This window comes from Athene cunicularia, assembly GCF_003259725.1.
Source record: "Athene cunicularia isolate RWA chromosome 20 unlocalized genomic scaffold, athCun1 chr20_part1, whole genome shotgun sequence".
Lineage (NCBI taxonomy): Eukaryota > Metazoa > Chordata > Aves > Strigiformes > Strigidae > Athene > Athene cunicularia.
Window position 1 is genome coordinate 6,809,007 of NW_020799125.1, and position 22,684 is coordinate 6,831,690.

General features: G+C 42.9%; 2 protein-coding genes across 2 annotated transcripts in view; both read left to right on the plus strand.

Moving 5' to 3' along the window:
- The window catches only part of SALL4 (spalt like transcription factor 4), a 19,785-nt gene extending 8,399 nt beyond the window's left edge, over positions 1-11,386 (plus strand). The window contains exons 3-5 of the mRNA XM_026862321.1: positions 4,657-7,191; positions 7,847-8,154; positions 9,224-11,386. Of these exons, the coding sequence (XP_026718122.1) occupies positions 4,657-7,191; positions 7,847-8,154; positions 9,224-9,646 (3,266 nt within the window). The 3' untranslated portion in view covers positions 9,647-11,386. The remainder of the gene's footprint in view (positions 1-4,656; positions 7,192-7,846; positions 8,155-9,223) is intronic.
- A 4,107-nt stretch (positions 11,387-15,493) lies between these two features.
- Positions 15,494-22,684, plus strand: part of ATP9A (ATPase phospholipid transporting 9A (putative)) — a 71,259-nt gene continuing 64,068 nt past the window's right edge. The window contains exons 1-3 of the mRNA XM_026862322.1: positions 15,494-15,542; positions 16,635-16,678; positions 19,466-19,554. Coding sequence (XP_026718123.1) covers positions 15,494-15,542; positions 16,635-16,678; positions 19,466-19,554 — 182 coding nt within the window. The remainder of the gene's footprint in view (positions 15,543-16,634; positions 16,679-19,465; positions 19,555-22,684) is intronic.

Genomic DNA, 22,684 nt, shown 5'->3' on the forward strand with positions numbered 1-22,684 from the left:
GCCAGGGGCGCTCGGGGGGTGGGGGGCTGCCGCCGGCGCCGTGGCCTCCGCTTGAAGCCACTGCCTTCATCTTAACCTTCCCTGCGTGTTTTAATACTTCTTTCTTTGCTCCTCCGAAGGGTTTATTCACAGTAGTTTATTCTGCCCTTGGCCGAGTGTTTCTCTCGAATAGGTGGATAATGGAAAGGGTGAATCGGTAGGTAGATAATGAAAGCCTTGAGAGAGAACCTGAAAGCACGTGAAATCCTAATTGTTAGGTGTAACACGTTTCTGGCTCATTCTCGGGTAGAAAAATGATGCTGGTAAATTCAGTGTAGAAAGCATCAATTCTGTTGGAGTATTTCTCTTAAGTAACCAGTCGTGTATTTTGCTTACTCAAGAAAGTGACTTTGTTGTCGTTATATTTAAAGGAAATGTTTTAAATGGTGTTTTATAGTGGGGAAAGAAGGGAATTTTTTTGACAGTTTAAAGTTCTTGAAAGTCCTAGCTTCCCAGCTGGCAACAGAAAAAAAAAAAAAAAATAAAAAAAATCAGGGAAGCAGGATGACTGAGAGCAACAGGGGAGGTGGTGGCAGAGGTTTTCACGTTTAGGACTGGAGTGGATATTTGCTAATCCTTCATGAGTTAATTTTAATTGGGAAAGTCCGTGATTATGTTAATGTTAAAATAGTTGATTAAAGGTAGTCTGTGGAAAAAGTAAGCTCACAAAGGTGTTAAGTTCTTGGGGAAAAAAATGGGGGGACAGACTGAGATGTGACTATTTCTTCCCAATTCTAATGAAATATAACTTTACCACAGTTGAAAAAAAAAAAAAATGTCGGTAATTGCTCAGATGAGCGGTGGACCAGCAGAACCTTTTTTTTTTTTTTTTGAAATCACATCAAAACAGACAAGACTTATTTCATTCCTCTTTTACCGGGTCCCTTAAAAAAAAAAAATTAATTCGAGCTGTGTGGATTTTATCAGCCTTCCTTGTCGATGACCGCCTTGTCCTACACAATAGTGGATTTTTTCCATCCATTTGCCAGTGATTCAATCTAACCCCCCTGCTGGGTTTACTGCATTCTTCTAACTTATTGGATAACTAGATGCTGAGAGATAACATTCCTGAAATTCGGGGGTGGGGAGATAAAAAAAACAGTAGAAGTCCTATCCCTGGGAAGCCTTTGGAGAGGGTTAAGTGAAGTGCACAAGCAATTGTGGCAGGGCTCTCCGCTCCTCGGTAAATCCCCGTACAGTATGCGGACAGAGCTGGGTGCGCAGGGAGGTTTCTTTGCAGAGAAACCCCACGATTTCAGACCGTTAAGTTCATGTCAGCGGTATCTGCTCCGGGGGGGTGGGCGGCTCAGCGTGGGGGTTTGGGTAAATGAGGTGCTCTGATTGCAGGGCTTGGTGCTCCTGCGAGGCTGGGGGGAGGATGGAGCTGGAGATCAAGATGAAGAGGTTCACGCAAGCTGTTGGGTGTTTTAAAGAAACAGTAAATTGCTCCTTCGTTATTCCAGCTACCACACAGTAACCAAGCGTCCTGCTTCTACTGACTGTATTTTAAACCTCTTTTGATCTAGAGGAAGCTATTACACTCACTTATTTTAAGGTAGAAAGGAAAATAAGGCATAACTCTTCCCAACTTGGCTTGCAGCAAGTCGGTACAAGCTGGGATTTGAGTTTATTTGGAGTCCTTGAGCTAGCTAGTGCCTTGCTGTCAGACAGGGGAACTGGGAACTAAACTGTGTGACAGGGGCAGGGAGAGCTGGCAGGGGCCAGGACAGGGCTGCTAACCTGCCAGCTGCTGCCAAACACGGGTACCTTCAGTTTACCCGAGGTTTTTGGTTTTTTTCTTAAGGTGGCAACTGTTGCATAGGAACAGAAAAGTAACCTCTGGAGCTTCTCAGAATTATGAAAATTTGGAGCATAGGCTGTGCTGGAGATTGGAAAGGGGGGCTTTGAATTTAGCATGGTCTTATCAGTGGGGGAAAAAAAGGAACTATCAATGGAAGGGAGATAAATGATCATACGCTTTGAAGCGGTTAAAGTTTGAAGACTTGTCTAGACATAGTTATCCTGGAATACCTCCTTGGGGGTGGGCAGCAGTCTTTCTGCAGACGGTTCTACTCCACTTCGAACATTTTGCATGGCCCCTGCTGAGGTGCAGGCTGCAGTGTGAAATGCATGTGCTCACAGGGAGAGGCTGTGGAAGGAAAAGCTTTGTGCTTTCTAAAGTAAAACCTGAGGTTATTTTGCAACACGGGGAAACTGTACGGTTGGGCCCGAGACGTTAGACTATTAAAGTCCTAAATGCTAAAGGATTTGGAAAAGAGGGTTTGCTGTTTTAGCCTGTTCTGTGAAATACCTGTTGGATGGATGTTATGAAAGTAGTCAAGTAAAGACCTCTTGAGTCAGCGTAGAGGGTAGTTACGCAAGCTGCTTGTCTTTTTCAATAGCAGTGCTTTCTTTCCCATTATATCTACTCAGACTTTTGCAAAGATGAATTTAAAAACATCCATTCTTGACCTCAGTTGGCTCTATTTATTGACCAAGTTCTGAATCATGTACTACTTGTACTTCTCTGCAGACTAGATTTCTCTCTATATTTTTCCATAGAGTTAAATCAACCTAAGAGGCATCAATTTACTGATTCTTGGGGTGGGAAATGTAAGCTAAAAACTATGCTTGTACTATTATCTCCTTCACTCGTGGAAGTTTGTTTGGTCTGAAGGAGGAGGGAAAAATTATTTAATTATTTCTGTTTAGGTATGAGGGATCCAAACAGTTTTTTGACCATAGCTGTGCTGAGAACACCTCTCCTCCCCGTTCAAGGACTTGCAACCCTGAAATGTACGTGGTTAACAGAATTGCATACATATAGATTGGGATTTATTGCTCTTCAGATTATAGCATAACAGGACTCTGATACTTGAGTTTTTTAATTGATCAAGCTGTTTTTTAAGAAAAAACTTGCATGTGCGTTGTCATCGACATTAAACAGCTTGAAGTTCGATTCGTTGTATATACATATAATACCCTTGTTAACCTAAGAAATGTCAAGGTTTGTGATATCTTCCCTTACGGAGCTTTTACATTACCCTGAAACAGTAAGTCAATGTGCTTGAGTTGTTGCTTGGACATGCTTCCCCTCCACCCTGCCATGTACAGGATATACACATGTATCAGATGTGTGGTTCAGTTACACCTTTAAAATGAAAGCCGCAAATAGCTGCTGTGCTTGCAGAGTCTTCGGTTCCCCTTGTAAAATGGTGTGGGTTAGTAGTGTGGAACCAGAGCTGAGCCCTGAGATGAATTACTGGAGAAGCAGGACCTGAACAGTAGACGTCTCGTAATACAAATTCTCAATTGTGGTTGAAGTCTGCAGTGTGCCCCACCAGGTGTGTGGGAGGTGAAGTACTTGGTTACTGCACCCTTGGCACTCATCAAAACTGGACCAATTGATGTCAGTTACAGGACACTTCACCTGATGGGGACTGTAAAACATCCGCAGTCCTTCCCCCTTCCCCTTCAGCTCTATAAGCCTCAAGTTTTACCTCCTGAACACTTCTGTGTCCCGGGCCCCAAATGCTTGCCTACCTTGAGCTGGGTGTGAGTTTGTTGTTTGAAGGATGGCTAGACTGAGCAAAACATCCTGTTTTGGTTTAGAATTTCTCTTAACCTCTCTTCCCGTCCTGATATTTCCCTGAATTATATATATATATTTTTTTTTTTTTTTTTTTTTTTTAAATTATGCTCAGTTTAATCTGTGGGGCGCTGGTGGAGGAAGGGCAGGAGTGGACTTGCCGACCAGCTTTGCTTTGCCTCCCCCTCCCTAAAAATGGGAGGGTGAGTTGTGGCTGCAGCTAACTAAACAGGGCGTCCTGAGCGGGTCTGAAACAACTTCGTGTGGTTTGCAAGTAGGACTTGTTGCTTCGCTGTCTAATAATCATCGGTATCAATGTAGGCTCGTACCTATGTGTGTGGTGTTCTGTAAGTTAATCGTATTTGCTTTACTACTGTGGCTTTTTAGTGGTGGTTTTATGTTAGCATGCTTTTGAAGTATTTAAAAGCTAATATTGGACTTACTTTTGCTTTTGTCAGCCCTCTTCGGTAGTAATTACTTCCATAATGGCGGAGCAAATGTCGTTTAGTAGATCAGTGTACAATTAAGAAAGGCTCTGAAGTTCCTGCGTTAACAATCTTATATGAATTTCTGTGAGATGCTTAAGTAAGGTTTGTAAACTGAAGTACAAACAGAAAATAGATTTAGGTAATGTTTTGCTTCAGTGTTATGAAGCCGCCTCTATCTTCCTTGTGTCATATTCCTTTTAAACTATTTTGCAGGTGCTAGCTACCTTGTTGCACTGTCTCTTTACCTGTATAAAGGGATTTGTGATAAACCTCTTTTCCCCCAATCCTCATGAGGTTCCTTTTATATTATTGTTTTATTGAAAACGGAACTAAGATGCAGATTTATTTGGGGCTGCAAATGAATTGGCAGCAAAACAAAGAAGAGTTCAGGTTGATCTGTAAACTTGGTTCCAGTGTCTTGTGTCTTTAACTTGCAATTCAGGTGAAATCTTAAGAATAGGAAATACTTGGAAATCTTAAGAATAGGAAATACTTGATCTAAATCTAGCTATTAATAATATAACTTTCTTTTATTTTAAGGGAGTCCACAAGACGTCCCAGGTGACAGAGATGGTGAAATGAGTTCCAAAAGGTGCCGCACGGAGGAAACTAAAATCTGTGAGAAATGCTGTGCAGAGTTCTTTGATCTCTCTGAATTCCTTGAGCATAAGAAAAATTGCACTAAAAATCCACCTGTTCTAATCATGAGTGACAGTGAGGGAACAGTACCCCCTGAAAGCTTCTCTGAATCTTCTCTAGGGAGCTTTGCAAGTGATCGAATGGATAGCAGGGCACGCAAGGACATTCAGGCAAAGGGCTGCACTGGTTCTACAGAAAAAAGAGAAGGAAAAATGGATGCTGAGGCAGTAGGAGGAATGTACCTTAAAATAGAACCCCCCGTCACACCTGCAGCTTCTGGGCTAAGCTATCTACCAAAATCCAAAGTACCAAACACTAACGTGACTTTGCAGACGATACGCGGCACTAAAGTGGCTGTGAACCAGCGGACCTCCGATGCCATCTCTTCTTCAGCAGCCAGTTTTAATGCTATCCCCATGATCCTGGAGCAACTCGTCTGTTTGCAGCAGCAGCAACTCCAGCAAATTCAGTTGACGGAGCAAATTCGCATTCAGATTGCCATGATGGCTCCCCATGCCCTGCATCCTTCTATAGCAGCTGCTACTGATCCACTAAAAGCTCTGGGCGCTCACATGTCTCAGCAGCTGTCGGCTGCTGTTGCTTTAATCGGACAGAAAGCTGGAAGCCAGAGCCTATCACTGGAATCCTTGAAGCAAGGAAAACTACCTCATTCTAACACTGGCGTTGCGGCCGCCACCTCGCTGGCTGCTGGGCTTTCCTCCTCATTCCCCTTGAAGCCAGAGGCAAGCAGAAGCCTCCCCGGCTCCATGTCTCGGTTCCCGAATCCTTTGCTACCTCAGTCCTCCAACTCCGTCATCTTCCAAAATCCGCTTTCGGCTGTTTCTTCTGTAATAGATTCCTCAAAGAAGGGGAAAGGAAAACCTCCCAACATTAGCGTGTCTGAAAGCAAACCGAATGCAGAAGAGCCCTTCTTCAAACACAAGTGTAAATTCTGCGGCAAGGTCTTTGGCAACGACAGTGCCCTGCAGATCCACCTCCGTTCCCACACTGGTGAAAGACCCTACAAGTGTAACATTTGTGGTAACCGCTTTACAACCAAAGGAAACCTTAAAGTGCATTTTCAGCGCCACAAAGACAAATATCCCCACATAAAGATGAATCCTTACCCGGTTCCTGAGCACCTGGACAATGTTCCCACTAGCACTGGAATCCCGTATGGGATGTCTGTGCCACTGGATGAGTCTAACCTAATTGTGGATAGCAAACCTCTCCTAACAACGCTGCCTACCTCTGCGGCCACCAGTGCACCTCAGACCACCTCCAGCTTAGCAGGCATTAAGGAGTCTCTGCCCAGTACATTCTCAAGTGACCTGCAGTCAAGGCCTTCTCCAGAAAGTGAGGGTGGCTCTTCCTCCTCAGGGGCGGTCGGTCATGAATCGGGAACAGAGCAGAGCTTGAGTTCACCACAAGCTACCTGCAGCGTGAGCATCTTCCATGTAAGTGGGTCAAACGAGCAAGGCTCAGAAACATCGAAGCTTCAGCAACTGGTTGAAAATATCGACAAATCCACTGCTGACCCTAACGAGTGCCTGATCTGTCACAGAGTGCTGAGCTGCCAGAGTTCACTCAAAATGCATTATCGTACTCACACTGGAGAGAGGCCGTTCAAGTGTAAAATCTGTGGCCGTGCCTTCTCCACTAAAGGGAACCTTAAAACTCATTATGGTGTCCATCGGGCCAATACTCCTTTAAAGATGCAACATTCGTGTCCTATTTGCCAGAAGAAGTTTACAAATGCAGTTGTGTTGCAGCAGCATATCCGCATGCATATGGGGGGACAAATACCCAACACACCAATGCCAGAAAACACCTGTGACAATGCTGATGTGGATCCTACTGTGGCTGAGAAGAACGGAGACACCAGTCGCCCAGATGAGACCGTGGAAAGCATAGAGATGGAAGAGGACCCAGACTCTCAGGATGGCCCTAGGAGTTCTTCAAAACCTCCTACTCCCTATGATGCACAGTCAGAATCGCCAGCCACAGCAGCCACCTTCTCTGGTGTTGCAGCACTGGAGAATCAAATGAAGATCGTCAACTCTGCTTTGAACTTGCAGCGGCAAAGCAGCTTGAAGTCTAGTGACAATGGCTCGGCAGAAAGCGATGGCATGACAAATGATTCATCTTCTGTGGCAGGAGATCCAGATTATCAGAACGGCAGGAGTCCTGCTGCCTCCGAGTCTGCGTCGCTCCAGGCTCTGTCCCCAGCCAACAGCCAAGCTGAGAGTGTCAGGTCAAAGTCACCTAGCTTCAATAATCAAGAAGATACAGGCACAGGAAATAAGTTGGAGGTTCCTGAGAATGCTTCTGCAGAAGTGGAAGGGGTCGTTGGTGCTTTGGATTTAACTTACGGCAATATTGGTCGAAAGGTCATTAAAGAAGAACCTGGGTTACACTTTGCAAATGGAGAATATGGTGAGTGATATGAAATGCTGGCAATAACTTGGGGTGAGGTAGTAGGACTGGAGGAAATCCATCTCCAAAAGGACCAACAGGAGTAAAAACCTCCTCAGCTTTCCCCTCTTCCTTCTCTATTAGCATAGAGGTGTACGCCCTGTAAAGTTTTCCTGACTCAGTCAGACTCAAAGTTCGACAAAATCCAAGAACTTAAGTGCTGTCAATTCCTGCAAGGGGTAGCATGGAGGTCCTTAAAATAAATAGAGGCTGTGCACTTAACATCTTTCATGGGCTCACCTGACATCTCCTTATAGCTCTATAAAAGACACATATTTGTGTTTCATGGAAAAATGCTTAATCCAAGAATGTGACTCTGGAATCTTTTCTGGGGTTTTTGAGCTCTTTAGTACTGAGGCTGATGTTGATCTGAATCTGATCAGAAAGTGAGACTTTCTAACTCCTAAGCTCACCAACAAAAATAGGGGTGAACTGATTAATTTCAGAACATCCTAGCAGGTGTAATAGCAGCCTTACCGCATGGCTTGGGAGGGCTTTGCAGGGAGGCTCTTAAGGCACCTGCAGCTCCAAAGGCGGGGCCTCTGCTATCTTACTCAGGTTTAAGTTTGGAAGCAGGAGAAACTTGGGATAATCATTATCTTTGCTTTCTTTACAGGTCGAAGTAGTATTCCAGCTGCTTTTGTTAGAGCCCCACCAGCCCTCATAAAAATGGAGGTGCCCAGTGAGCGTCCCATTAGCACTAGCCATTTCATTGGCCCACCAGCTCTCTCCCCTGGTGTTGCCCCTCTCCTCGTGCCACGACCAAAATTCTGCCGTCCTGCCAAACAGCACATCTGCACTACGTGTGGGAAGAACTTCTCCTCTGCCAGCGCCCTTCAGATTCATGAACGGACCCATACTGGTGAAAAGCCATTTGCCTGTACCATCTGTGGGAGAGCCTTTACAACAAAAGGAAACCTGAAGGTAAGTCGTCTCTTCTATTGTGATTTCCTTTGTCCGGGAAAGTCGTACCTGGGAGGGAAAGACTATTGCTAATATTTGTCCTGCCTCTGGGGACAACTTTGATTTTCTTTTAATTCCTTAAATGGTTATCTTTGACTTTTTTCTCTCCTTCCTGAGTTTCTTCACACAACTTGTTAGACAGTGTGCTGAGATCACCCACAGAAGTCTTTGCTACCGTACTTGACTTTGCTTTTCGGATGGTAGGGAAGGCTTAGCCCTTACTAAGCAGATTTGCTTTATTTTCATTTGGATTTGGATGTGTCGAGGCATAAACATTTCATAGGCTGAATGCTACAGAATGATGCCTACAGAACACACACACTGCTTGAAACAGCATGCAGGACAGGGAGGGATAAAACTGAGAGGATAATCCCGAGATGGCACAAAGTACTTGGGGATTGTGTCTAAGCACTTGCTGAAGAAGTGCTGCAAGTCTGTCCTTATTGTCAGATTAATCCATTTGCCCTGTTAGAGACTCACAGCTCCCTCACTTGCACAGAGGCTTCCCACAAGAACCTCTTCAGGCTCTTCAGTCCTCTTGCATAAATGCCAGTGGGGAGGGAAAATACTCTGCAGTTTGCGAACAGTCACTTGCTGGAAGCACTAGCATTATGTTTGTCGTGTGGAAGATTTTACCTTAGGTGTAACCTCTCTTCCGAATTCTTCAAGTTTTTTTGGTGTTACCTAGTATGTTTTTCAATGTAGTCTTCACGGTAGAAAATGTGGCTTTTATTTTTTGTGGAGGAAGGGGCATCTTTGCCAACACCACTTTCAGGACTGTTTTTACACTTAACTGTAAACACTTTCAGCAGTAAACTCTAGAGAGCCACGATGATGTCAGGCAGTAGAATGACTATCTTACACATGCCAGGAAGAGAACAAAGACAAGAACTAGACATCTTAAATACTTACCTGAATGCAAAATTACGTATACTTTGCCTACAGCCAACTTGTTCAGAAGAACTTGGGTATACCACAGAAGAGCTGCAGTGTTAATGATTCTCTTTACTTTTTTTTTTCCCTATGGAAGGTCCATGTAGGAACTCACATGTGGAATAACTCTGCCAGGCGGGGAAGAAGGCTTTCAATTGATAACCCCATGGCTCTGCTGGGGAATGATCCCAAGAAGGTATCTGAAATGTTTCCGAAGGATATAATGCCTCCGTCAGTGAGCATTGACCCCACAGTATGGAACCAGTATGCAGCGGTACTCAGCAATGGCATAGCAATGAAGACTAACGAGATCTCGGTGATCCAGAGCGGTGGCTTACCTGCCCTTCCAGTCACCATTGGGGGTGGTTCGGCAATAAATACTGCTACGGTCTCCAAAATAGATGGGACCCAGTCTGGGACTGGTTCTGATACAGAGAAGGCCAGTGGTGCTGCTGCAGACAATGTGCCAAAACACCAGTTCCCTCACTTCATGGAGGAGAACAAAATTGCTGTTAGTTAAAAACTCTAGTGAAGTTGACGTACAGAAAGAACAAATATATATATACACAAACATATATTTTTAAGAGATTCCACTTCAGCCTCCTATTTTCCTATTGACGTGCAAATGATTTTATGGTTGTCTTTGTAAGAGTTGCCCAGAGTACAATCATGATATTGCTTTGCAAATAGTAAATAATAAAAGAATAGGATTTCCTTCTATTTGGAAAGATGCGGGTCTTGCAAAGTAGTTCTTACGTGTGACTTTAATGTGTACAGCCTTACAGAAGTTTCTACAACTTGAAATTCCAAAGGTTAGAATATTTACCTCTTTGTTTAGAGTGAAATACTTGGGGGTTTTGATTAGAGTGGAAACAACCTACTGTTGATGGAAAAGCTTCTATTTACTGGTGAGAAATGAAAATTATTAATGCGGGTAAATATCCTAGAATGTCTGCCACCCTCTTAGAAATAGTTTTTCTGTTTGGATTTTTGGCTCTGTGTGGTTTCTGAATGTACTTTTTACTATAATGGCTATAAAAACGGCAAGATTTTTTTTTTTTAATTCCTTTTTTTGCCTCAGAAGTTCTATGAAAAGAAAGTTGCTGTTTTTCTTTAATCACTGCTCCTAAGGAAGTAATTTTCTGTATTGTTGACTGCTGCTTATTTAATACTACTACTAGGACAGTCTTTCAAGTATAGTGCCAAAACTCCTACTTCCAAAGATGTGCAGTTTTTCCTAGATGTTTTATTTCAATACCGAGAGCCCCAAACAAGCATGGGTGGGTATGTATATACTTTTTTTTTTTTTTTTTTCCTCTCTTGAAAGGGAAGACTTGCCTTGGGAAGTCAGGTCTAAAAGCTCTGCAAGGAATCTCAGGTGACTGTTGCAGTTAGGCATGGGAACTGGTTTCCTTAGCAAGAGACTTTTTTATTTTTATTTTTTTCATTTGGGTAATTTAGAAGATCAGTCTGTGTAAACCTGTATTTAAATATGAAGTATTCATGCTTAGGTTAAATGTTTTGTGGGTTTTTGGATGGCATTCCGACTCTGGTCATTAAGTTTCTTGGTGGTCTGCGAACTTGCATTCTACCAAAATGGTAATTAATGATCCATGTGTATTGTATGAAGGTTGCTGGGATAGTCATCTGGATTCTAAGTTATCTACCTCATTTTTTCCTTTTGTAGTTGTAGTGTCTATTTTTCTATTAATGACCACTGTAATGAACTGAGATTCAAGCAGATGCTTCCATGCACTATCTGAAACCAAAACCTGATGTATTAGTGGAAGCACCTGAAGACTTACTGGACTGACCTTTCACTATTCCTCTAACGTCTGCTGGAACTGTGTGTGTAATGGGATCTAAACCAGGCTGGAAAGCGAGCATTTGGTATGGAAGGACTGAACGATGGAAAGAAGTCTAGTTGTTGACTGCAGGAAATCTTCAAGTCCAGTCTCCCTTGTGGAAGGCCCCAAAAATGCGGATTACCAAAAGTTTGTGTAATGTTGTTGCACCTGATTCTTGCTTATGATCTCTGTATGCCGAGTTGTGCCTTTCCTGCTGGACTTGTAAGTAAGAACATACCAGTACCTGTTTACACTGTAAAATGGATATTGTTACATAGACCATGCAAAAGGCATCCCAATTGTCAAGTTTCTGCATTGTGAATGTATGACTTTAAGAACTCTGTAGTTTTGAGTATCTACTGATGGGTTTCTGTTGACATTTTGAGAATAAATTTTGGGATGGCTTTTTCACACTTAGTGCATAAGTTTTTCTGGCAAAGCGTTTGTCTCCTGAAGAGCAAGTTCAATAGACAGCATGCTGTCTCACTCCAGTGACTTCTTAAATCCATGATCTAGAGTTATGCTTTAGTTTACTTAAAACAACAGAACTAGGTAGCAGTGGGGGAATCTCTAGATGAGTTTCTTGGGAACAGCTGGGATTGCCAGGGATGTTGATTCCCACACTAAAATAGAATTAATAGTAGTATGCGCAGTAATTCCTGCACTGTGATGATCCTGGAAACCAATACAAAGTTAGCAAAGTGCCTGCACCTGAAGATGATGGCTGCATAGAAAAATGATAAATAACTGCCCCTAAAGAGCAAAGGAAAAGAACAGTTCTGAAAGCAGCCCTGATATAATGAAAAAGTGTTCAGATGCTTGCAACCTCTAAACTAGCAAATATATTTTGAGCTTGGGAGGTAATAGTGGAGGAAAATGGTGCAGAACCAATGTGCCCTTAAGATGCACCCTTCCACCATCAGTGCTGCCTGATCATAGTGTCCCTTGCACAAGGTGCATACTTGGGAGTGGAAAAAAAGGCAGAAAGGAAACACTTGCTCTCTAGGTTCTACTACAAGCTCTGGAGGAATGAAAAAAGAAGGGTGGGGAGGGCAGAAGTAGGTGTGAGGTGGTCCAGGAAGGTGGGAAAAATAGAGAAACAGAAGGAAAGGTGGAGGTTGTGCAGGAATACTTAACACACAGAGCAATGCAGCTCTTTAAAAGGAGCACTATAGTTCTAGGAGCCAAAGTACTTGGTGCAAGAGAAGATATGACCAAAGGGGTTATAATCTGAACCACAGTGGATGAGGAGTATATCAAGAGACTTCTCAATGGTGGTAAGTAAAAATAAAGTCTGCACTCATGCTAGTGTGGATACTGTTGTCAGCCACTGAGTTTATAACCTGCTTTGAGAGCAGTGTTGCTCTGTGTGCCTGGATGGGCTTGCTCTCATATGCTGCTCCATCCCTTCAAATTTTTGAGCTGGATTTCTGTCTGGTCCCTTACACTGGTGGTGCTGGGCACCCCATGCAGGATATGCTGCCTGTGCAGGACCAACTGCAGCAGCACTGGGAGCAATTTGGTATGAAAGAGGTGTTGGGTTTACAGGAGAGGTGGATCACATCTAAGACCGGCTTTAACTGGGAAATCTCTTCAGCATGGGCCAACTGTGGGTGTTGTGAAAAAGTGGCCTGGCTTCAAAAGCACCTGTGGTAACAAGCCTCCTCTCCACTGATAGCTTGATACGAAATGGTATCACAATGTCACGAAGACATACCAGCAGCAGGAGGAAACGAGCAGTTTTGCTAGCAGGAAGCCAACAAAACCTGCTGTCCTGGGGCTTTGCACCTTGGTAGTATCTGCTGATGTCTTCTCATCCAAACAGCTCCTGAGGTTTAGGGTCTCCCTTCTCTCTTAAATGTAGACTCTCAGCCTGTCCCACTGAGGGCTGAGCTCACGTTACAGCATAACCTCAAAAGGTGCCAAGCTGTGGGGCTCTGACTGCCTTTTCATGGATATAATTGTGTATTGAGACCTCTGCCACCTTTAACTGTACTGGGCAACAGGTTGGAAATGAAGGGAAGATGAGGAGGGAGGAGTTGTTAAACTACGAGCTCTGGTCTAGTAATAAAATAGCAAAAGACTGATGGTAAACTAGGACAAGAGGTTTTGGCCAGTAGTTACAATATCCTGCAGCATAGGGTTGCTCAGGGGAGGCAGGTGGATGCAGCTAGGGCCTGCCTTGGCCAGGCAGACAGCACTGAAAATGAAACGATGTGACTTGGCATGGTCTCTGCAAGGCTTTAGTCTCCAGGCTGCGGTGTCAAGCACTCGCCATGCCCAAAGCTGTATCTCACAGCTCAGTGACAAGGCAGCTTCAGGCTGGAGCCTAGCAGGATCCCTAGCTAAGCCACTGTGGACCAGTCATGGATCTTATCACGAAACCTGAAGAACGGGTAGGACCTATTCTAACCACTGCCCCATGGCAAAAAGCGGGTTGTGCCATAGGGATATTTCTGCTGGAGGTAGCTGGGGAGAGAGACTGTTTCCAAATCAAGCAGGACTGGGAATTAGCTGCTCTCCCGTGTACAAGAGCTGAACCAACACCTGCTGAAACTCAGCATGGTGGAACACGCCACACTGGCAAATGTGTACAGTTTACAGTAACATTGCATCTTAACTATTAAAAAAACCAGCTGATTCTCTTCTTCCCTATACTGATGTAAATTAGGAACAAGTTTACCGCAGCTAATATAGCTACACTGGTGTGAGAGAAGTGAGCATGGTATGTGCACTGTCTCTGCTCATTAGCCTCTCTTCTTGCCTAAAGGACTCTCCTGTTCTTATTTGTTATTGCTTACTTTGCTCATCACATAGAGGATTTGCCCAGGCTGTAGCTCTTGTGTAAGTAGTATATTTACTTGCAATAGCTAAGGTAAAGGCTGGCTTACTTAAAATGCTAAATTTGTATTTAGAAGCTGCATTGCTTTTTTTTTTTTTTTAAAAAAAAAGGTGCATTATGTTTACCTTAAGGTATTACCCCTATTCCTCTAAAGAAACATTTCTCTTGACCTACCCCTCCTGTTCAAAACTTCCCAGAAAGTCAATGGGAACTTTGAGGAGTGAGTCTGTTTAAAAGTCATGTAGATAATCTGCTCTCTGGGCAGAGCTCAGTGAGGCTGGTTGCCTCTCCAACAGTTGGCAGCGAGGAGGTGGGAGCCTTCCCGGAGCTGCTGATAAATACAGTGTGGAGCAAAGTGTAAACAACCTTTGGAATTGGATCTGCAGAGGGAAAGACCTCGCTGAGGTGCTTGAGCTGATGGGATGGGAGAGACTGAACCAGAGGAAAAAGGATGAGTATTGCATTGATTTTTTCTTTTTCCTATTGATAGCCATTGTGCTCACTGCAGGGTTTGCAGTACATGAGGAATCTGGAAATGCGATGGCTTCTGTTTGCAAAATAACAGCTTAGGCAGAAAGCCTTAGTGTCTGTGTGATTCCATGAGGTTACAGCTACGGTGCTGAGGCTTTCGCGGTTCCCTTTTGCATTGTGTGCTCAGATGAGAGGTCTCTCTGTGTGCTTCCCAGAGGCCTCACGCTCACCGGGAATGTGTTACATCAGTGTTGTGGGGCTGAGCACTGGACTTGTGCATGTTTGACTTCAGCTCTCATTCATCACTGACCTAGAAAAGCGCCTGTCACTGCACAGCCACAGCAGGACAGGAAGCATAACTCAGAAGCAGAGGAAAAAACTGGCAATTACACACTGGTACCTGTTATTATCTATTTCATTATCATATCTTCCATTTTCTGCCCTTTGAGTTAATTGCTTATAAAGGGCAGTGGTTTTTGCAAGATTTTGATTGTTGTTAATACCACTGATACTCAAGGCTGACTGATTTATTGGAAAGCATGCTTGTTAATGTCTGTTATCACTGAATCGTGCTGGACATCCCAGTCAATCTAAAGCAGCATCCCTCTCCTCTCAAACTTTTTAATTACCCTCTCTCATTGTCACATCTTGTAGTCCAAATATTAACTTCTCCAATTCAATTACTTCGTGCAGAAAATGTCTTGATTCAGAATAAGAGGTGGATCTCCTTGTGTGCCTTATTTTCTAATACTTTTGTTTAGGCAAAATCCAGACATTACTAAAGGTTTCTGTAAAAGTGTCTCTCTAAATAAAACTAAAAACCAACATAAAATTCACAGTACCTAGTGCTATTTTATTTTTTTTCTTTTTTAGTCAGAATCCAAATACATGGAGGAAAAGCAGAGGTACTATCAATAATGTCAACACAATACCTAGAACTACAAAAGCAAAAGGGAGGAACAGGGTGAAATACAAAGACCACAACCTTGAGCAGCATTGGGCATCAGTGCAGGGTCAGGAGTACAAACCCACTCTTACAGTGTCTGAATGTCTTTAACAGGGGAGTGCGGTCACAGCTTCTGTAGGCTTGGAAGCGTGAAAGTCATCTCTGCTGAAAATATGCTGTCAAACTGATGGTCACTAAGGGCCTGCTGGAGCAGGAGGGAAACTGAAGCAGCTGAAGCCTGTGTTCCCTGGCTCCTCTTTGATGCCAGAGGCTGCGTTTGGTGGGCAGACACTGCACCTGAGCACGCATGGTAAGTCAGGATGCCTCTGGGTTCCTTCTCAGTCTGGTTAAGCAGGACATGTTGAACAGCACGAATAAAGGCTTTTTAAAAACAGTTTGATAATTGTTGTGTAGAGATGCTGTTATGCTTTTGGTTACATAAGATTAGGGGCAAATATGATTCAAAGCATAAATAAGATTTTTATTAATAATGATCTTGTCTATACTTCACTCAGCTCATTTAAGCTTTCAAATTACAAAAAACCCACATAACACAAAAAAAACCCAAACAAACCCCCAAAACAAACTGTGAGAAGACCAAAATTCAAAGCACCCAGTTTATGAAACCTTGAGAATGTGAAGGCCAGGTACAGAAAATGTGGTGTGTTGTGACCAGAAAGGTGACGCAGGGGGAATATATGGGGTAAAGAACTACTTGACAATAATATTATCTTCCTAGATCCTCAAGGGCTTTGCAGTCCTACATACATGATGACAGAGAATGCTTTTAAATCAAGTTAACTGAATTGGCTTAACAGCCCTTTACGTCCTGTAGATCCACTATAGGAAGTTTGTTTTAGAAAAATTTGTCTCCGTGCAGTCTAGATGTTCAGAATACCAAACTTTTTTTTTTTTTTTTTGACACACTGATTGTTTCCATGAAACCAGTTTGATTACTTAAGTCCTTCAAGTTCAGCACATGTTCAGGTGATTTGCTGCTTTGGGATACCTAAATCTCTGTATGTGTTTAAAGTACTTCACCCCTGTCAACTCAGGATGTCCCAATTTGGAAAAAAATCAGATTTTCTCATTACCTATTCTTCTATTCCCCCATCAATTCTTTCACTCTTAACTGACAAAATAACCACTTTATGTAGGGGGAATTTTTGGATAAAATTTGTAAATACAAAATGTATAACAAGTACCAATTTATTCTCAGTTTATAGCTTTACATTTTTTATCCCACCCACAGGATATGTAACACAAAAATCAGTATGGAGACAATTCACCAAACAGTTACAGCTAATAACAAAGTCATTTCAAGAGTTAACAGAATAAAAATGTTAGTTTATTTGTCTAGAAAGCTGCACCTTTTTCTTTCTTAATTTCTTATATTTGACAGCTGTTCAAGATGAACAGTTTGACTACGATTGTTTTGAAAATCAGGTACAGAAGGGTTGTTTTCTTCTTGATCTGCAACTTATAATTGTGAAGGAAGAAAAAAATCCTATACAAATACTGCACTTCCTCAGATCAGCATGAGAAGTATCTGCTCTGAAACTTCATTATGAGAATGCCAAAGGTTCTATTGATAACAGAGCCTATGGCAGTATGAGCTTTATTGTAGTTTCCCTTAGCAAGTGTTGATGGATTTATGGAGGGCTTCATTAAATATAGGCTTAAAGGATATCCGCTATCGCCCACTTGTCAAAAGAAAAAATAATATCAAAGCCATCCGTGCAGATCAGAGATGCAGGTGTTAACAGTGCATTATAATCTGGTAGTGTTTAACTTGCCAATTAATTTCAGTAGTCTTGTCTGAGTTCAGACATTTAAAGGATAAATTTAAAAGATAAATGCATCTTGTGTAGGTTTAGGGCACATGTACAATGGTACCATACTGCTAATGACTCTTGCCTTGGTAGCCCAGTTCATGTTTGTGTTTCTCTTACTAAAATGCTTCTTCCTAGCAATGACTCTGCGTGCGTGGGGCCGCTAAGACCCGGGAATGGGCAGCTTTTGCATGTTCGCATTTTGGGGGATTGAATGTCATAGTCTGAGCCTGTTTCAGTCCTGCCTTGAGAAAGAGTGGCACCAAACCCGCCTCTTTCCTTGTCGGCTGTGGGAGTGAGTCAGTAGCATGGGGAAATAACGGGGCGTGCGAGGCTGCCTGCTGCACAGTTACTGCATGACTGCAAGTTTTCAAGCCCTTAGCAACCAAACCTCTACTCTTGCCTGCTGTCTTCCTTACAAATGGTGCAACTGCAAACACTGCTCTGAAACAAAGCTCAAAATACCATGTGCAATGGGCTACATTTTCAGACAAAGAAGGTGCACCCTGGTATTTGTAAAACATGCATTTACAAAATCAGATAATAACAGGTACAAAGAATAATGTCACAACTTGAGTTGCCTGTGGAATCACAAACATTTTGTGCAATCAGTTATACACCTATAGTCTGAGCCATCTCCTCAGGTGTCAGAATTATCTATAATTTGATACTCACATTTAAAGAAAAAAAAAAAAGTAAGCAAAACCAAATGTAGTTCCAAAATTGAATTAATCTTCCTGCATACAAAAAGTCAAACAGAGTACTATTATGCTGACTTCTCACAGTGTTCATCAGGCAAGAACATCGGAGTCCTATGCACAAAAAACAATTATTTATTTAGTAGCACGACTAAAATGGAAGAAAATTTATAGCATATTGTGCTAAATAGGTAATGAGAACAATTTTCAAGTGCATTGTCAAAACCACCATCCATTGTTTGAGTGGGAAATGCACTAGGACTTGCTCCTTGGAGAAATATAGGCACACCAGTTTACATGTTCTTTAATCATTGGAGCTTAGAGACCTGGATGCATTTGAGAATCAGTGAAACGTGTTTGAAGGCATCACCTGTGGGTGAGAAGCTGGTGCCACAGGCAGAGAGGGGAGCCAAAGCCACAAGGACAAGGAGGTGGTGGTGCTCCGTAACACAGAGGTGCAACCGAGAAGTGGAGCAGAAAGGCAAAAAAGATAAGGCAGGAAGGTTCACTTCCAAACTCTGGGAACCACTACAGTAAAAGCTCATGGACATAGAAATTCCTGGTTTGATTTAGGCACACCCTGCCAGCCAGTTGTGGCCACAGGCTGTGCTTTGACAGATTGAACTTCACTTGTCTTTGCAAACTTGAATGGCAGACTACAAGAGACTCCTGACTATTCAGTGCATCAAACATAATCCTACTTGCAAAACAAGCGTGCTTGTGCTGCCTGCTCTGAGAAAAGATATTAAATAATTCCAATCAACAATCTGGTAGTTTTGTAAATCCCTTTGCATTAAAAATAGGGGCTCAGTCCTGGACTTCACAATAAACAGTTTCTGGGTTTGAAATGGGATCTGTAATGTGCAGTGATGAAAATCCTGACAGCACTTGATAAACTTTCCCTACAGGACAGCCTCAGAGGAGGCCAAGTGGTCCAGAATTGGTTCTATGACAAATCATTTGGTGGTGGGGGGGGACCAGGGAGGGGAATAAAACTCTCCTTGCTGTGGTGTTAATCATCTGGGCAAAAAATGTCCTGGGAGAAAAAAAAAAAAAAAAAAAAAAAAAAAAAATTAAAAAAAAAAAAAAAATTCAAAATCATGGAAAATAAATCAGCTCCTTTTAATTAGCAGTTGTCCAGTATGAATTCTGCGGCTTGCAGGGCTTTTTTTTGTGAATCTCGAGCTCTGTGCTTACAAAAATTGAGCATCAAAAGAACGAGCCAGTGGTATCAGAAAAACCAAAATAGGTTTTATTTCTCTTGACTTCTCAGTCTGAGGCTGAAGGTTTTCCTTTGGGCATTCTTTCTCAACAGACAAATGAAAATCAAAGGCTTGGAAATCAGGAGAATGCATACCTGCTGTGAAAGGTGAGATCACGTATAAAATCTTTATAGCAAAGCTAATGCTATGCAAGAAATATGTCAAGGAGTGGGTTTAGCCCATTGGGCTACAGCCTAGTGCAGATCTTTCACTGTGATTTTTCTAACTAAAAACCAAAAGCGTTACAATGCAAGGCAGAAAATTAGAGTGCCCGTAAGGGAGGCTTTGAAAGTTTGTTTGAACCCTCATATGCTGTGGGAGTAAGTCTGCAGGCTGCAATATCACTGTCTCTTTATTTCTACAACCATTTGTCAAATTCATTATTCCTGATTATGCAGGTACATGTAAACCTGGCTGTGCATCCTTTTGCTCTTCTTTTAGGGTTACTGGAATCGAGAGTCACTGTATGACAAGCAGTTGTTTCTCCTCCCATGTTCTTGGATGGTGGCGCTGGGCAATGTGCAGAAACTGTATGAGGGAAGCTTAGCTGCTCCATATAAAGAATGGATGTCATTAATTTCTGGCTGAAACACAAAGATACCAAGGGCCAAAATGTGGTGCTTAAAGTTTAATATCCAGTGCCACTTCCACCTCAAAACAAATAACAGTGCCATTTGTTAAGTTTTTATTTTAATTACAGACTGAGAGTCAAGGTTGGAGGCTAGGATTATCATTTTTAGCCAGTTACAACATTAGGTCAGTAGTTTTGTGGCAATGGTGTTATCATTTGTGACAGTTTTGGTCAAGTACAACATCCTGTTTAGGTTCTTCATCTTCTCCTTTAATTATCATTTGAAGTGAATTCTATCATCACGTCTTTTCTCTCATTAAAAAAAAATGTTTCTGCACTTCTATATGAAAAAAATGGAGCAAATATGTTTCATGAGCTGATATGTCTGTGGGAGGAGAAGGGATTTCTATTTCTACTTCAATTGTCCCCATAAGTGGATAAGAACAGTAGATTGAGAAGTAAGAAATTAAAACATGTTATTACTAAATACCATCTAAAAGTCAGTTCTACAAACAGGTTTTTTTGTAATAAGACTGCCCTAGTTAGAACGGCATTGAAAATATTTGCCTAAACATTTTCAGTCCTGCTGCCTGAAACTGGTGTAACTATTAATTATGTTGCTGAAATGTCCTTATTACAAAATGTCAGGATGACTCTGCTTCAACAGTAAGGAAAAAAATTAAATTACAATTGCTGTTTTTGTGCTGGTGTAATCCTTAGTGTAACCTGAGCTGGAACGCAGTGGGGGCAGGAAAGAACAGAGCACTACGCAGAAACTGATGTGACTTTCTCTTCTTTGCTTCTCTTTTCTTTTTTTACGCATATTTTTTGGTTTTGTTTTTCTTTAATAGTCTTCATTTTTCACTGGGTAAGGACATTTAAGATTACCTTGAGCTCATTTTAAGACATACGCCTACATCCCTCATCTTAAAAAAAACCCAGTCAGTTTGGTATATGCTACTTTTTAGTATGTTAAATGGTGATTTTGAACACTTGAGCTTACCCACTCATTCTCTGCTCTTGGTCACCGTGGTTGTGGTATTTTAGTTCTGCAGAGCCATGAGCAGTTTAGATCGACTGTGCAGGCAGATGAGATCTGGCAGCCCAGATCTGCAGGCAGCTGTAGGGAGTAGCTACAACAACTATATGAGACACCCGTTGTAAGTGGTCTAAATACAGCTGCATGTGTAAGTAGGCACGGTGAGTGTTTGCTTAGTGAATATTTCCAAACAGGTTATTTGTTGAATGAAGGATTTTGCAAACTGTTTGCAAAGGGGCAAGAAATAAGCTGGCCATGCACTAGAAAAAAGTTCAGATTTTGTGGTGACCAGGACTGCAGTGCAAGATGCTGAGAGGGATGTGTAGATCTGTTTCGTATGATCATTATCTGCACTGGGCATTTCCTCCATCTCTATAGGTGTACTAGCGTAAATCTTGGTGGTTTTAAACAGGAAGAAGCTACGCTGACACAAATGACAGCTTGCAGCTGGTTTGCTGCCCTCACTGGTGTGGCTATGCAGGTGACAGGAGCAAATAGATGGGCAATGCCCAGGCGGCCGGAGCACTTGTACCAAAACAGTAACCTTGTCTGCACCCACGGGCACCTGCCCCCAGAGCCACGGGCATAGCTACTGCTGGGTGCAGACAAGGCTTCAGTTACAGAAAATGTCCAACACCCACATTATTATATCCCTCGAGACAAATCTGGCTGAAGAAGCCCTCGGTCCAAGGCTGTGCCCTCCCAGGGCTGTGGCTCCCTCGCTGGTGCTGCTCAGCTGTTTGAAGGCTGTGCTTGGCATCCAGCTCCTAATGGGATTGGACTGGAACAAATAAATAAAGGAACTCTCCCAGACAGATGTTTTTTGTAAAACCAGTCCTTTTGCAGAGCCGATATAAAGCACAGCCACACAGAAAGGAAAGTGTTAGAGGGGAACAGTGAGGCTGGAGGAAGTGATTTGAAAGGGGTGGGGGCTGGATCCCCACGGCCCAGCTGTGACACTGTGACACAGAGCCATCGCCTAACTAGTTACATCATCTGAAGCAATTTTTTCTTTGTTACTATTACTGACAGTTTTTCAATCACTTGGTGGTTTTCTCCACTGACTTTAACCAAGCTTCCACCAGGCTATCAGCACACTTTCTGGTGGCTGACCAGATACCATTAACCCTGTTAGACTTCCCTGTTTGTGGTTTTCTAGATATAATTTCACATTCCACATTTTAAGAAGGATGTGTTATATCATTATTTGTCTTGACCAAGTTTTTCATGACAGTGTCACTAGAAAAGTGTATTTAATTTGAATAGGACCATTGCAGTACCAGATTCTAATCCTTTTTATGAAACACATCTTTGCCACTGGGAATTTTGGTTTTCATATTTGGATGCAGAATAAGTCAAGATGATGAAAGGTACACAGGCTAGAGGTGAGCGGGGTGTGCAGTTCTTAAGGATTCCTTTGCTTTCCTGTTTATGGCAAAGAACATGAAGATATGGAGGTGGCAGGAGGAAAATGCAGTGGAGGCAGAAGAGTTGGAGTGAAACAAAGCGAGTGAATGGAGAAAATGGAACTGGTGTCAGAGACACATTGGGCAGGAATATGAAGCAACCAGTGGGAAGACTGGTGGCATCCATGAACCCTTTCTGATAAAACACACAATTAATCAGGCCAAGCATGCATCGTAGCTTCTGTAGCCCTGTTGTTTTTTTTTTAATCTGAATCATATACTCAGTTTTAATGGAGATTTAGTCACTGTGATTGTAAAGAAAAGCTTGAAGACATAAACAACAAAAATGCTGGAGCAGTTTGTGCCCGAATTTGCGGAGGAAATCTGAATTTTACAGCAGCACTGTAAAGCCCGGCCCGTAGCGCGGGGGGCGGGATGCTCCGGAGCAGGGCAGAGGTAACCTCTACCTCCGAGAGGGCTCCGAGAGGCCGAGCGCACACGCGTGTGCCTGAGGAGGAGCGCGGGAGGGAGCCGGTGGGTGCGGAAGGGCCGCGGTGCCGGTGTGGCAGCGCTGAGCCCCCGGCACCGACCCGGGTGGGGAACAGAGACGGGGTGCGCGGGGCACCGAGGGGCCGGGGCGGGGG